At 46.9% G+C, this 15,572-nt stretch overlaps 1 protein-coding gene across 3 annotated transcripts in view; it reads right to left on the bottom strand.

The window, feature by feature from the left end:
* Positions 1-251: 251 nt before the first annotated feature.
* Positions 252-15,572, bottom strand: part of WIPF3 (WAS/WASL interacting protein family member 3) — a 90,089-nt gene continuing 74,768 nt past the window's right edge. For 2 of the 3 annotated variants that reach the window (XM_046669938.1, XM_046669939.1), the window contains exons 8-9: positions 4,556-4,632; positions 252-2,528 (exon numbers count right to left, since the gene is read on the bottom strand). In XM_046669938.1, the coding sequence (XP_046525894.1) occupies positions 2,505-2,528; positions 4,556-4,632 (101 nt within the window). In that variant the 3' untranslated portion in view covers positions 252-2,504. The remainder of the gene's footprint in view (positions 2,529-4,555; positions 4,633-15,572) is intronic. The other variant, XR_006889795.1, reaches the window with a different exon arrangement.

Raw genomic sequence — 15,572 nt, 5'->3', positions numbered from 1 at the left:
AATTTAGTTAGCTATGAGAACCAGGAAAACATCACTAAACTATGACTTTGTTGTTGAGTCAGAAATGTCAGCTCAAAAAAGAAAGGTCTCGATTCTAACACAGTGTGTTACAGCAAGTGTTGGGTCCTGTCAACACCCTTTTAGCTCTGTCATTCTTGGAAACCCTCCTAATCCTTAAAAATGGTGGGCTTAGATTGGTACTGGTGACCACTGATGGGTTTTAACAAGGAAACAACCAGAAGCATTTCCACTTATTAAAGTTTATTAGGTACAAAGAAATGAATCTGCAGATGGAACATCAATAAATATAAAATACATGGGACACGTTGGGGGAGTCTTAGACGACCGTGTCAGCGAGAATATGCAAGGATGTGGGGCGCATGACTCGGATGTTCTACACACGAGCTGATGGGCGAGGGGCGAAGCCTTCGTCCTGCCAGAGGGAACTCGGTGCCCCGGCCTGAGTTCAGAGGGCATGAATTCAGGGCTGGGTCTAGGAGGGGTGTGATGCCAGAGTCCTGAGATTTCTCCCTAATTGCAATTTTTGGTTTCTGCTCATTCCTTCTCTCTGTCCTTGAATAGTTTTATTTTTAATCTCCATCCCCGTGGTGCAAAACATGAATGTATCAACACCTCATCAGGGCAGGCAATCTACTCTGAAGGTGGCATTGCCTTTGTCTAGGGCCTTCTTAATCAGGATAATTAAAACTTTGTAATTATTTTATGCAACTTCGAGGGAGGTGGAGTGGATACTGTTACAATAAAGAAACTCTGACCTTTCTGAAACCTTCCAGAACCAATAAAGCAAATTAGCTAAACCCAGAGCTGATGACCTGCAAAAGCTTCTTTCCCATTGATTTAGCTGTTACAATTTGGCATGATTTATTCCCCAGGGAAGGGAACTTGACCTGCTCAGTTGTTTCTATCTGGAATGAGAAAGAAAGCACAACAATAATGTGGGAGACCATCCACCATCTTGGTCTTTACTCCTGACAACAGCTGGGTGTCTGCAGTACATTCACCAAAACCCTCCTAACAAGCGTCTACCTATTTTGGATGGCTTGGTCTGGGCATGATATCCTTGAGGTGTGAGCACACGCATGGGTTGTTTCAAAGGAAACTTATTTTTCACTGGTCTTCCTGCCTCTTCCTCCCTGATTTCCTTTAATCTGAAGCTATTTTGAGCAGAGACCAGAGATCTGTCTGTTTCCTTCTACTTTTTCTCCTTCCTCTGTCACAACCTTCCTCTCCAAGGATGGGAGCATCTGGGGTCAGACGGGAAGCAAAAGCACACGTCCATTCCCTCACCGAAGCTCGAGAGAAGGAGTGAAGCTGCACTCCAGCCTGTCCTGACCGGTTCACTTTCAGGGGTGGCTAAGCTCACACAGTTCTCCCTCCACAGAGAGGTGCCCGCCACAGGGCACGGGAGCTCTTGGACCAGTTCTCAGAAAGGAGCTAGGTTTTGCCGGATAGGTGGTTCCAGGTTTCCTCAGGGTGGGGGTGAGGCACCAGATACTTGAGGCAGATATTTCATAATACCTTTCGGTCTACATTTTTTCATGTCATAGTTTACATAAAAATCCTGCATTTAGGGGAGAAAAAAAAAGACCTCTGAGATAGAATTAGTAATTTGCTATAATAATGAGTTATGTATGTTTCTAACTTGCAGGGAAAATACTGAAATCTCATAAAGCTCATGTCGCCTCACCCTCACTACCAGATGGGGCTGGGAGCTTGGAGGGGCCAGGAGGAAAGTCACGGAGGCTTGGGCACAAGGGGCACTGTAAACAGTCAGAGCATTGGCTACTTGTAGGCCCATTCAGTTACAAAAGGGGCCCTGTGGTCGGCACTGGAGGGGCCAAGCCCACTCTTGCCTTTATTTTGTGTTATATTTACATTTACATTAGGCAGCAAAAAAAATCCCTGTACTGCAAATCGGAAGCGAGATGTGGCATCTCGTTCACTGGAGGCTGCGTGGTATTGTCTGGGTGTGGGGACACACTACTCTCTCTGAGCTGCATCGTTTGTAAGGCATTATTTGGTTTGATTTTGCAGTTGGTGTGATGAGAATATAAAATCATGCCAATAAGAAGCCGTTGTGGATACTATGACGTTAGAACTATCTGCAAACTAAGGGTTCTTCTAAAAACGATTCAGAATCTAGGAAGAGCCAGCTCGCACGCATATTTACAGTCATGGAATGGACTCTATGGGGTGGGGACAGGGCTCTATCTGGACTGACAGACGAATGTCAAGATGCATTTTAAAAAATGTTGAAATGGTGCGTATGGATTTTTTTTTAAATTACTCAAAAGTCAACTATAATATTGATTTAAAGCTTGTGCAAACCACGTATTTACAATAAATAAATGCTCCATTCAGAGCCTGAATGTCGAATGAATTACAACTTGAGTATGGTGAGGTCAGACACGCTCTCCTGGGGATGCTCAGCCCGCGGTGTGGACCCTTAGGTGGCCCACAGGACCTCAGCACCATCCGTCTTCTCACCGGAGTGTCTTTAGAGATAACTGTGGAAACACGACAGCATTACTAGGTGGGGCCAGAAGACTCATTCCACAGACAGCCCACCCTAGGGCTGGGCGCCACAGCTCTCCCTCATTCACGCAAGGCTGCCAGGGCCTGAGGGTCCCAGCACATGCAAGGAGCTTTTACCCATTGGGTGGTGGGTGGAAAAGGGATGAAATGGGATATGTAGTTTGTGGCATGTGGGGACCTAAGGCCACCTTATAAACATTTCTAGGACCAAGCACCAGCAATTCACTTGATAGGAAGCTCAGGAAAAGCAAAGAACATGTTGGAGACCCCAAGACATATAATGAAAAGGAGAAAAAGGGCCCCAAGCCTTCAGATTTCCAGCCCAGGGCTCCCACCTGTGCAGGGACCAATTGGGCCTGTATCCATAAGAAAAGAGCACCCCTGGGGCACTGTCTGTTATGTCTGGAACCTCGTGACGTCTCTGGGTGATTGCTTTTTGTCGTAATGACATGAAAATGATTCAGATGGGGGACCTAAAGAAGATCTTCTTGACTGTGGGATGCTCAAGAGAGACTTGACAGTCCATCCTTGACTAGACTCTCATGAGCTTGGGCGATTTAGGTGTGTGCCTGCCACGAGGCCAGGGATCAGACATCGCACAATGTTCGATTGTGCTTGCCACATTTGAAGGTGAGGGTGACCCCTGCCCTGGCACTTCTACCACGCCAGGAAAAGCAGTGAGGTATAGCCGACGGAGCACTGGACAAGGAGTCAGAGATTGGGCGTGTGACCTTGGGCAAGCTCCTTAATTCCTTGGAGCTCAGTTTTCTCGTCTGAAAAAACAGCTTTAAAGGAATCTCTGCAGCTTAAATCCCAGGGTTACTAAAAGGATCAAATGAGATAACATATGCAGGTTATCTGAAACATGTAAAGAGCTATATAACGTAGGGACTATTATTTTGATTATTACTATATTTTTCTGACCACAGGAGTAATGTCTTCATTGTAGAAAATTCAGAAATTGCAGAAACACACTAGGAAGAAAGTAAAAATCAGCCATCATCTCCCAGAGTGAATGCCTACTAACAATTCTGTGTGTATCCTTCTTGTCCTCTTTTTTCCTCTGCATACATACTTCTTCCTGAACTGCACTCATACAGCCCAATTTGGGCCTGTGATCATCTGAGAATGGTTTTTGCAATTCTTGGATCAGCCGTGGTCAGAAAAGGGAGGAGATGCTGTCCTCCTTCAAGGAACTCATCCCAGCTTCCAGGAACCTAGCTCCTTCCTTCCCACGTCTCTTTCTTTGAGGTTCCACACAGCTAAGACCCAATTTAACAGCAGGCCACCCTCTGTCACCCAGAGCTCTGAAACAGGAGGCGGCCAGGGTAGCACTGAATGCGTGTTTTCAAAGAAACAAAGCGCCTTTAAAGATGAGGCGCTGTTGTGTGCGGTAGGAGACGTCATCTCCTCTTAGGTCGGGCAACACTCGGCCCAAGCTGCCTTGCGTGAGAATGAGGGCATTTTCTCAAAGACTGTCTTACCACCCAAGCACCCATCTGCTTCCCTTCCCAGCTTTCCTCTAGCCACCAGAACTTGAATTGTGACTACATTTGACCAAAATTCATCATAATGTTGATGGGGGAGGAAAAAACCCAAGAGTGCATGTATTCTACAGATGAGAGTGGACACTGAATTATGTTTTATACACATTATAGGATTTTTCTCTCAGGTTTCTCATGCCATCCTAACGAGGGAAGAATGAATGGGGACTGAAGGGGGTGACTGTGGCAGAGTGATTCCAAAGGGGCTCTGGGTTGTCAAACTTCTCTGTATGTCACGGGGGTGATTCCAGGGAAACCCCCCTTTCACGCTTCAGATTTTGGAATTTCCAGTGTTTCACTCCAGCAGGGAACAAAGGGACACCAAATGGCTCTCCCTGAGGTAAAAGAGCCTGAGGAAAATGTAAAGCTGTTAAGGAGAAAGTACACCCTCAACATTTCTGGGCTCCCTGAGGAGAATTCCTGGTCTATATTCAGAGACCCGCGGGACGTGTTACCTGAGAGCTTCTGCCCTTGATGTCATCGGAGCCCTGCCCGGCCGGCTCGGCGTGGAGCCAGGGACCAGGTGTACGGCCTGAAAGAAACAGGAACCATCTCATCATCTACTGGCCCAGGGACCACTGTGCGCTTCACGGAGGAGCTCTGGCTACACCGATGGGCACTTAGAGGGACCAAGGGAAACACGAGACCGCCAACCTGAAACCTTCAGGCTCCTGGCCCTGGACCGTGTGTTTCCACCCACCGCTTCTAAGTCAAAGACTGTGGATACACGGGTGTCACGCCCAATATACTGGGAGGAGAATAAGTTATGAAAGCTCATCATCTAAATGCATGTGAGAGCTTCTTAGCTCCAAACAAACCACCATCCCCAGAGTCGCTCATCTGTCCAGTCCCCTGAATGTGCCAGGTACCATAAAAGATAAGTATAGCGACATAAACCAGGCTCTGTTCCATGATGCCGTGAGGAGCCCACTCATTCTCTCAAATATATTATGTTTAAATATTAAAGTTACATATGAATATAGTCTAGTAGTTAAAAATTCAAAGAATATAGATGATAGAAAAAAAATAACCAAAAGTGTCTCTTCTCTGCCCGCCCCTCCTTCTAATCCCAATTTCTCTCCCAGAGTCACCTCTGCTGAAAGTCCGGTGTATATTCCTCCAGATTTTTTTTTTTCTCTTTGGCATTTACTTACACATATGTGTATAGTGCCAGATATATGGTTCGGTTGGTGTAGCCAAGTTTTAAATCCACATTCCCAGGTGTTCTAGAACTTTCCCTGTGAGTCAGGGTTCTCAGTGGAGTCCCTGGTATGTCTGTCTCAGCTGCATTTGACACAAGACTTTTCTGTCCTGCTTCTGTCACAGACTGGGAATTAAAGAGCCGCGTCCCAAAGCCCTCCAGACAATTCAGGCTGCTGTGCTACTTACGAAGTACCGCGAAAAGGAGAAATACTCATCACAGATTCTTTATAATAGTGGAAACTTGATAATAACCTGTGCTCAGCAAAAGTGTTTAGGAAATCTAGGGTGTATTCTCATTTAATGGAGTACTAAGCAGCCGTGTGAATGTTTACAAAGGCTCAAATAATTTGGGGTGATGTTTGAAATGTAGAAAAAAATAGCCTAGAAACTATATAAATAGGATGACTTCGACTATTTTTAAAATTCGTAAAAAATGTAAATAATATACTGAATTCATTCCTCCTGGATTTACTATTTTTTTAAAATCTCTTAAAAAATACTTTTCAAGGGGTCAGCCCGGTGACCAAGTGGTTAAGTTCACGCACTCTGCTGCGGTGGCCCAGGGTTTTGCTGGTTTGGATCCTGGGCGCGGACATGGCACTGCTTGGCAGGCCACGCTGAGGCGGCGTCCCACAAGGCACAACTAGAAGGACCCACAACTAAAATATACAACTATGTACCAGGGGGCTTTGGGGAGAAAAAGGAAAAATAAAAGCTTTAAAAAAAATACTTTTCAAGTTTTCTACAGTGAACATATGTCATCTTAAGAATCTTTTACGGTAAGGTACAGTTTTTCACACAGAAGGGTCCTCTATAACTTATAAAACACAGAGTATTTCAGATTCACTAAAACAATGGTTTTCAAACTTTTGGTACCACGACTCATAGTAAGAGATACTTTTTACATCCCTACCCAATCCCACGCATGTACTGTACTTGGAGCTGCTTGAGTGACCCCTGCCGTCACCTCCACCCCCAGAGAGTGGGCTGCTCCTCCCCCACTTATTAACACAGCTGTGTTGCGGGAGCTGTTCCCACAGACCAGCCCTGACGTGAAAGACTTCTCAGAACTGCGGAGCTTAAAAAGAAAGTCTGTGCTTGGGCTGAAGGAACAGAGGCCTGAGGGCCAAGCTGGCTTCCAACTTTATTTTTTGTCATTTGTAAACCAAGCCAGCCTTGTATCTTTCTCCAGGCTCCAAAGTATTTTCATGTCAGGAAAAAAAAATCCATTTTATAGCCAACCAACAAGAGGATGAACACTGCAGGATCTGGAGAATGTCCAGAAAGGATTTACAAACTTGGCCGGCCGTTACCGCCGGGTGTCTTTGAGAGCCTCCCAGAACGCCTACCAGCCTTGGAGCACAATTCCTGGGGCTGCGAAGGTGCGTGAGGAGAGAGGGGGGACTCCCGGGAGAAGCAGATATCATCAACACCGTGTCTCCAAGGCACGGTCCACATGGCATAGGGTGGGGAGGGAGCCAGGCGTGGTGCAGAGAATACCAGACATGGAGCTCAAGCCCCAGGTTTGCCACCAGCTGTGACCAGGGGCAGGTCACTTCACTTCTGCCTCAGTTTCTTCAGCTGTACATGAAGCAAGTGGGCTGGATGACCTCAAAGGGCCTTTCCTGTTCCAACACCGGAGGCCTCTCACAGTCTCTAACTAAAGGAAATGACAGGTGTCACTGGAAATGATAATTCTAGTATCTGCCAGATCTAAACCTAGAAATGGCATAGCTGGCCTCTCCTCTCCTTCCCCACTGTCACTGTCATAGCTGAGGCTGGTATGAGAGACCCATCACTTCTTCCTCGACGACATCCCCCTTGTAGAGAACTGAGGGGTCATCCTACACCCCATGGGGCCTCGCTTCTCCCTCCACAGGTGCTCAGACCAGGAGTGGGCTAAGCATATTCTCTCTCCCGATAATTTGGAATTTCAAAATTAGTTTTAATGATTGCTAAAAGCAATGTAGGGGGCCAGCCTAGTGGCGCAGCAGTTAAGTTCTCACGTTCCGCTTTGGTGGCCCGGGATAGCCTCTTCAGATCCTGGGTGTAGACCCAGGCACAACTTATCAAGCCATGCTGTGGTAGGCATCCCACATATAAAGTAGAGGAAGATGGGCACGGATGTTAGCTCAGGGCCAGTCTTCCTCAGCAAAAAGAGGAGGATTGGCTGTGGATGTCAGCTCAGGGCTAATCTTCCTCAAAAAAAAAAAAAGGTAATACATATTTATTATAGAGAACTTGGACAAAATAGTGAAGCATAAAGAAAATAAAAATCACCCAGAATTCCACCACTGAGTAATAACCACTTTTAACCCTTTAGTGTATGTATTTCTAGTTTCTTCTCTCTTCTCTTTATTTGGTCAACTGCTTCTCCTTTTCCCTCGCCGCACAGAATTCACAGAATCATTTCTTTCTTTCTTTTTTTTTGTGAGGAAGTTGGCCCTGAGCTAACATCTGTTGCCAATTTTCCTTTTTTTGCTTGAGGAAGACAGTCCCTGAGCTAATGTCCATACCCATCTTCCTCTACTTTGTATATGGGATGCCACCACAGCATGGCTTGAAGAGCAGTGTGTAGGTCGGCACCTGGGATCCGAACCTGTGAACCCTGGGTCACCGAAGCGGAGCGCACGAACTTAACCACTATGTCACTGGGCTGGCCCCACAGAATCATTTCCTTTATAATTCAGCTTAGGTTCTATTTTATGTTCTTTTAGTATATTGGGGTTTTTTCTTGTTTTGTTTTTACTTTTCAAGGTAGTGTTAACATTTTCCCGTGTCACTAAATACTCAACAAAACTACTTTAATGGTCCATCCTGCAGCTCTGCCTTACTTTATTTAACCTCCTTGTTGGAGATTTGTGCTGTTTTCAAATTCTTATTCTGTAAATGGCTTAGCAGTGTATATAGGTGTGGAATTTTTATTTATTGATTCAACAAGCATTTATTGAATGTCTCTGTGCCTAGCCTCATTCTGGAACCTGGAGATAGAATAAATAGAATAAATAAGTGAATAAAAATTGATGCCGTCCCTGCCCTCCAGGACCTTACACTGTACTGGGGGAGACAGACAGGAGGCAGGTAAATATATGCTATGTCAGGAGGTGTTAAGTGCTTTAAAGAAAAGGATAAAGCAGTGTGAAGAGAACAAAAACGATGCGGCAGGAAGGGCTGCTATTTTACAGAGAGGGGTCAGGGAAGACCTCTCTGATAAGGTCCCACTTGATCAAAGGCCCAAAGGAGGCAGGGAGTGAGGCTCACGGATTTCTGGGCAAAGTGTCCCACCGAAGGAACAGCAAGTGCAAAGACCCCCGACATGGGAGTATGCTTGGAACAATCTACAAATTGCAGGCAGTCTGTGTTGTGGAAGCAAACGGAGGAGAGGGAGAGCGGCGGTGGCGGTGGCAGTTCACGTAGGTCTTATGAGCCAGGATACGAATTTCTAATTGACTTGGAGCAAGACAGGAATTCACTGGAGGATTCTGAGCAGAGGGCGGCCTGACTGCACTTGGGCTTCAGACGAATCACTCGGGCTGCAGTGTGAAGCAGGGATGCCCACTGGCGGGTTCCTGCAGCGTCCAGGTGAGAAATGACAGTGGCTTGGGCCAGGGTAAGAGTGGCCGAGGAGGTGAGAGAGATCAGATTGGGGGCGCATTCCCAAGGAGGAGGCCCCAGAGTTGACTCTTAACTTGGATGTGGGAGAAGAGAAAGAAAGAAGCCAAAGATGACTCCAAGTTTTTGGTGTAACAACAAATGGAGGAGCAGTGAGTGAGTGGGGGAAGGAGAGGAGGGAGGGGGCTGTCTGAAAATCTAAGCGAAGAATTGGTCCAGAAGGAGGGAGTGGTGGACTGCGGCCAATGCCTCTGACCACTGGATTGGCCAACATGGAGCTCCACTGGTGGCCTTGCTAGGGCTCTTTCCATGGCAAGGTGGGGACATGCCTGGGAGGACAGGAGGAGAGGAAGTGGAGATGGTGGTGCTGGCTATAAGAGGGGCAGAGAAATGCTCCAGGGGCCACAGCAGGTCAGGAGATATTTTATAGATATTGCAGCACCTTTGTGGGTTCAGAGGAATAAAGGAGTAACCTGCAAAGACAGGACTAGTGGTAAGAGAGTGGGATGCTGGAAGGCAGCTTATGAAGGGATGCGGTCAACAGAAATAATCAAGCAGGGCTAGTGTACGCCAAGGGCAGAGGTCCTTATGTTCAACTGCCCTCCACATGGGTGGAAATAAATACTCTGCCACTGGCAGTGTCTACTGATTCTCTCAGTCTTGAGACAATTAATCCTTTGATTTTATGACACAGACCCCCCAGTACTGTTGGAAGTTAGTGTAGTGCCTGGTGGAGAAGTTTCTCTGCTGATGGAAATAATGGTGGCTGGCTTTGCTCTAAGTGTAAAGTAACACTATTCTAAAACAGAAGCCAGACCACAATGAGATACCACTTCACACCCAATAAGATGGCTACTATAAAACAAAACAAAACGAGACCTAGAAAATAACAAGTGGCGCCAATAACAGTGTTGGCAAGGACGTGACGAAACTGAAACCTTTGGGCACTGCTGATGGGAAGGCAAAATGGTGGGAATAGAAAATACAAAACAGTATGGTGGCTCCTCAAAGAATTAAAAATAGAATTACCATAGGATCCAGCAATTCCACTTCTGGGTATATACACAAAAGAATTGAAAGCAGGGTCTCAAAGAGATGTTTGTACACTCGTGTTCACAGCAGCACTATTCACAATAGCCAAAGGGCGGAAGCAACCCAAGTGTCCATTACTGCAGGAATGGATAAACAAAATGTTGCATCTACATACAATGGAATATGACTCGGCCTTAAAAAGGAAGAAATTCTGACCCATGCTACCACATAGATGACCCTTGAAGACATCATGCAAAGTGAAAAAAGCCAGCCTCAAAAAGTCAAATATTGTGTGATTCCACTTATATGAGGTACCAAGAGTAGTCAAACTCATAGAGCCAGAAAGCAGAACGGTGTTTGCCAGGGGTTAGGGAGAGGGGAGAAGGGGAGTATTGTTTAATAGGTTAAGAGTTCCAGTTTTGCAAGATGAAAGTTCTGGAGACTGGTCGCACACAAGGTGAATATACTTAACACGGCTGAACTGTACACTTAAAAATGGTTAAGATGGCAAGTTTCATATTATGTATTTTTAAACCACAATTAAAAGTAAAAAAAAAAAAAAAAGTTGGGATGTAAACACAGTCAAATTTCTAACCAGCCACTTTCCCACTGAGCTGGCTGTGATTAGGATGGTTTTGCTGGGAACACCAGACTGAAATGCTGTCTGGGTGTCTGTTTCTCCTCCCTTCCTCCACTAAAATGTGCATTTCTTGAGGACTTGTCAGGGGACTGCTCCATCTAAATCCCTCCAGTGGGTGAGGGCCTCAATGGTAGGCCCTTTCACTCTTTCCACCATCATTATGCTAATAAATATTTGTGACCTAAGCATTTTTTCCCCAGAGATGCCTACTGAAAGGGTTTTTTCCCCCTTGCTGTTTTTTATTGTGGTAAACACACATAAAATTTACCATTAATAACATTTAGTACATTCACAATGTTGTGCAACCGTCACCTCTATCTAGTTTCAGAACATGTTCATTATCCCAAAAGGAAACCTGTACCCATCAGCAGTCCGTCCCCACTCTCCATATCCCCAGCCCCTGGCAACTGCCAAATCTACTTCCTGTCTCTATGGATTTGCCTATTTTGGATATTTTATATGAATGAAATCATACAATATGTGACCTTTTGTGAATGGCTTCTTTCACTTACATAATGTTTTCAGGGTTCATCCACGTTGTAGCATGTACCAGTGCTTCACTCCTTTTTATTGTCTAATAATATTCCATTGCATGGCTATACCACATTTTGTTTATCCATTCATCAGTTGATGGACACTGGGACTTCTGGCCGCTGTAAATACTGCTGCTGTGAGTATTTGTGAGCACTTGTTTGAATGCCTATTTTCAATTATTTTGGATATATACCCAGGAGTGGAACTGATGAGACATATAGTAATTCTATGTTTAACTTACTGAGGAACCTAATGCATTTAAAAACATTTTAAAAACTAGGCAGAATCATCCTATCAAAGAAAGAAAATAGTTAATATTGCGGAGTGGAGACAGTGAAGATGGCAACTGGAGTGGCCAAGCATTAGGGAATTTGTGTGCTGCATGTGGGTCGGAGAGAGAGAGAGAAAGCCAGCAAGCGTGAGGAGAGAGACAGCCAGAACTGCTACCAAGGTGTGTGAAAACACACTCATCTGACAGAGCCAACATTGTCTCCTAGACCACGAAGAACTCTAATCTCGGGGAACCAGGTCAGTGGTGAGCAGGAGGAAAATTGTAAGGAGAAATGGAATCAGACAGGCATGACCCACATCCGACGCACACTAATGTAATTAACAAGGTTCTACCCTGTGGTTCGCAGGGATGGTAGGCACATGCTAATGTGACTGTGCTGGGAGGCTCCTGAAGTAGTATATGTCTGCCAATGCCACATCAAGCTAAAACCACATCTTATTTTTGAAATTGCAACTGCCCTTTCTGGTCTGGAGGATGTCAGTTCATTTAATAGATTTTCTTCCTTTCTTTCTTTTTTTTTTAAGTGTAGCCTCCTGAGCATCACAAGATTATTCGTTTGGTGTGGGCACTGATTTGAACATTCCTCTGAGATGAGAGGGACACAGCACAGACTGCCAGCCGCACCCCCTTGGGGAGCTGTGTGGGGCACAGCTTTTCCTCTATTCTCAAGGATGAGACTGCACACCACGGGCTCAAAATGCAGCTAACTTTAGAATTTACCAAGTCTGAAGGTTGAAGGTTTCCCTTACTGAGAAAGGCTGTATAACAGAGAGAGATTTTTAAGAATCTGCTTTTCTAGAATGGTTTAGGGCAGAGACAAGCAAAATATGGCCAGCAGACTGAATCCAGGCAGTACTAGTTTTCATGAATAAAGTTTTACCGGAAGACAGCCGTGCCCATTCACTCACATATTGTCTATGGCTGCTTTCATGTTAAAAACAGAACTGAGGAGCTGTGACAGAGACCATATGGCCTGCAGAGCCTCAAAATGTCATCTCTGGCCCTTGAGAGAAAACGTTTACAGATTTCTGGTTTAGGATCGGGGTCACCAACTGAAAAGCCTCCAGGGGCCATGTGGTCATATTCACCTATTGCAGTCTGGGTGTAACAGAGGGCAGAGGGGACTGTGCACAAAGGTGGCCAGTTAGCAAACCCCAGCTTAGGGAAAGGGAATGAGCCTGAATGAGGCAGTAACCGTGATTCTGGAAGTGTGTATTTTCCAAGAGCATAGTTATTCCAACACCACAAACAAGACTAATGAATCAAGACTATACACTCCTGATTTACAACTTGGTGACAGTACAGCAAAAAGAATTCCTTACTCCACCCCCTCCCCCAGCTATCTGTTATGCCCTTCGCTGGTCTTTATTTCCATCTCCAAACCAGCACATCTAGTCCCCACTCCTGACCTGATCCTACAGCCTCAGACCTGTGGACCCCGTGCTCCACCTGCCCCAGGACATCTCCCCCCTGCAGCCCTCCTGGCACCTCAACTCACCATGATTGATAGAAATCTCGTTGCCTCCTCCTGAAACCAGTCCCCCTCCTGATCCTTCTTGGTGCCACATCATCCATCCAGGCCCAGGCAGCTCCTCAAGGGTCTGTGGCTCCTGCCCTCTCCTTGTTCCTCTCATGACCTGCATCCCCAAGCGGCGGCCACCCTCACCCCCATCCATCCTCCCTCCCATCAACCCTTTCAAAAGCCTTCCAACAGCTTCCCTGCCCTTGGTCTCTACCTCCTCTGATCAAACCACCCGTTATCTGTCTCAACCCAGATCTATTCACATCCCTGCTCAGAGTTCACCAGGGCCCAGTGGAAGCAGCACTGGATCTGGCTGAGACATATCTGGGTTTCAAATTCCTGGCCCTGCCTCTAACTTGCTGTGAGGTCTTAGGCAAGTCACTTGGCCTCTCTGGACCTCCTTTTCCCTACACATAAACTTTCTACATCAAGGACTTATGATAAGACATGCAGAGCACTTAGAACAGGGCCAGGAACAGCTGAGGTGGTCCCCGACAGTGTCGCTCCCTGTACTGCCAGTAAGTAAATAATGCCAGTATTTTACTGACAGTTCGTCTCTGCTTATAGGTACAAGTTCCAATGCCTTAGAAGGGATGTCTTAGGAGGGAACACATCTTGTCCTCTTCTTTTCACATGGAGGCACCTCTGGTAGGGTAACACACCTGGCCTCTCTCTGCCCTCTTTTCTGGTGAATTGAGGAGATGGAACTAGCCATGTGCAGCCTGGCCCCTCCTGGGTCCTCTCTTTGAAATCCAGCCGCCTGTTTACGGAGGAGTATTCTGCTCTGCAATCCTGGCCATGCAGAGAGCTTTGTGAGGCAGGCTGTGTGCTGCAGGGGGAGGCCAGCCTCCGTCTCCTCACCTGTAAGGCCCTCTGCCCGGGTGAGTCAGTGAGCCTCGTTCAGAGCATAGTATTAGGGGGTCTGCTATTACTGCACACCTAAGCCGTGTCCTCCAATCAAAACACTGACAGATCCTCATCTGTCTGACTCCTGTGAACATTTCACATGATGGGGACACTCTGTCCCACCAAACCTAACCTCTCTGGCAGCCTGTGAGGTCTTATCCCCAGCCAGGCACCTAATGCCTTTACACACCATGTGGGACTCGCTCACAGCTCCTAAACGCCCAAAGCACTGTTGTGCCTCGCTCCAGGCTGATGCTGTGCTCAGCCGGGAACGCCCTTCCACCCGCTCTCTATGCCTCAGGCCTCCACCCTCCACCTCCACTCTCACACCCACCATGGTGCCCTTAGCTCTTTAAACAATGATTGAGACACTCCATTTTGACGGAGCTAATTTCTCACACTTCTCTCTCAGGATGTGCACGGTAGGTGCTTGATGGTGGGAACCCTGTTTCTTACACTTTGTGGTCTCTGGCGCCAGCCTGGGGCCTGGTGCATTGTGGGCAGTTCACGTGAGTCTGCTGAACTGACACAGCACCTGTCTCCTCCCATCACCACGTCTTCAAGGTCTATTTAAATGCCAGGTGGGAGTGATTTTCCTCCGTCCATCTTTATCCTGCTCCTTTCTCTCTTTATTCAGAGAAGTAATGTTTACATACTATTTTAAAAGCACACAAGGTCACTTCTCTAAATGTGCAATCCCACAGAGCAGCAGAGAAAGATCTTCCCAGGCTGGTCCCAAGAGGACCCCTGACCTGAGCAGAGAGCAGGCTTGGTCTCCTCTGCAGGAAGCTGAACCCTGGAGAAGGGACGTCACCAAGGTCCCTTTGAGAGGGGGAAAGAGGGTCAAAGAGCCTAGTTCCTCGTCTTACGCTAACCCTGGGCATGATGATTTCCCATGCTGGTCCACAAATGTCTGGGATTGGAGGTCTTAGTCAGGTTGTGGGGTGGGAAACACATCCGACCCTCACCCCAGCTTGTGACTCTGTTCCCCTCTTACCAGCTCCTACCCAATCGGACTTGTTCAGCACCAGACAACAACCAGCTCCTGTTGATTAACAGGCAGCATCACTGTGTGGTCAACCCCCCACCTTGCTTTCCTCTGCTTCCTGTGTCCCTAAAGCACTTGCCTCCCTGCCCTTTTGGCCCTCAGGGGCAGGCCAGCCAGGCTCTTCCTCTTCCACACTTAGGGCTGAACAGGTAAACCAAGGGAGGGCCTCTCCTGGAGTCAGGCCCCACAGGAAACAGGAGGCGGCAGGCTCTCCCGGGGCTGAGACTCTTACCCTTCACTGGACGCTGGAATCACCTGGCAGCTTTCAAAATACTGACACCTGGGTCCCACCCTGATATTCTCATTTAGTTGGTCTAGGTGCAGGCTGGCCTTCAGGATTTTTGAAAGCTCTCTAGGTCATTCTAAGGTGGAGCCGAGGTTGAGAACCACTGGCCTAAGGGTATTCTCCATTTCACAGTCTGCCAGAGTTCTGAATTGGGGGTTTTCAGGCTCTTCCCCAACTGTTAAGGCAAAGCTCCTGTATCCCATTGTGCTGTTGTCTTGGGGTGTTTAGCCCCCTAGTCAAAAGCCCAGGGGAGGGAGGGACAAGAGGTAAATTCAGACACCCAAGCCGGCTGCCAAACAATTAACCCTGGTGTTCCGTAAAAGGCCTCTAAACGAATTCTTGGGGATTGGGACAGATAAATGTTTTGAAACTTCTAGGAGTATGAATAGCACTGTAT

The sequence above is a fragment of the Equus quagga genome, chromosome 8, assembly GCF_021613505.1.
Source record: "Equus quagga isolate Etosha38 chromosome 8, UCLA_HA_Equagga_1.0, whole genome shotgun sequence".
NCBI classification, from domain to species: domain Eukaryota; kingdom Metazoa; phylum Chordata; class Mammalia; order Perissodactyla; family Equidae; genus Equus; species Equus quagga.
Note: the sequence above shows the minus strand (reverse complement) of the source record. Positions and strands in the feature narration are given on the sequence as shown.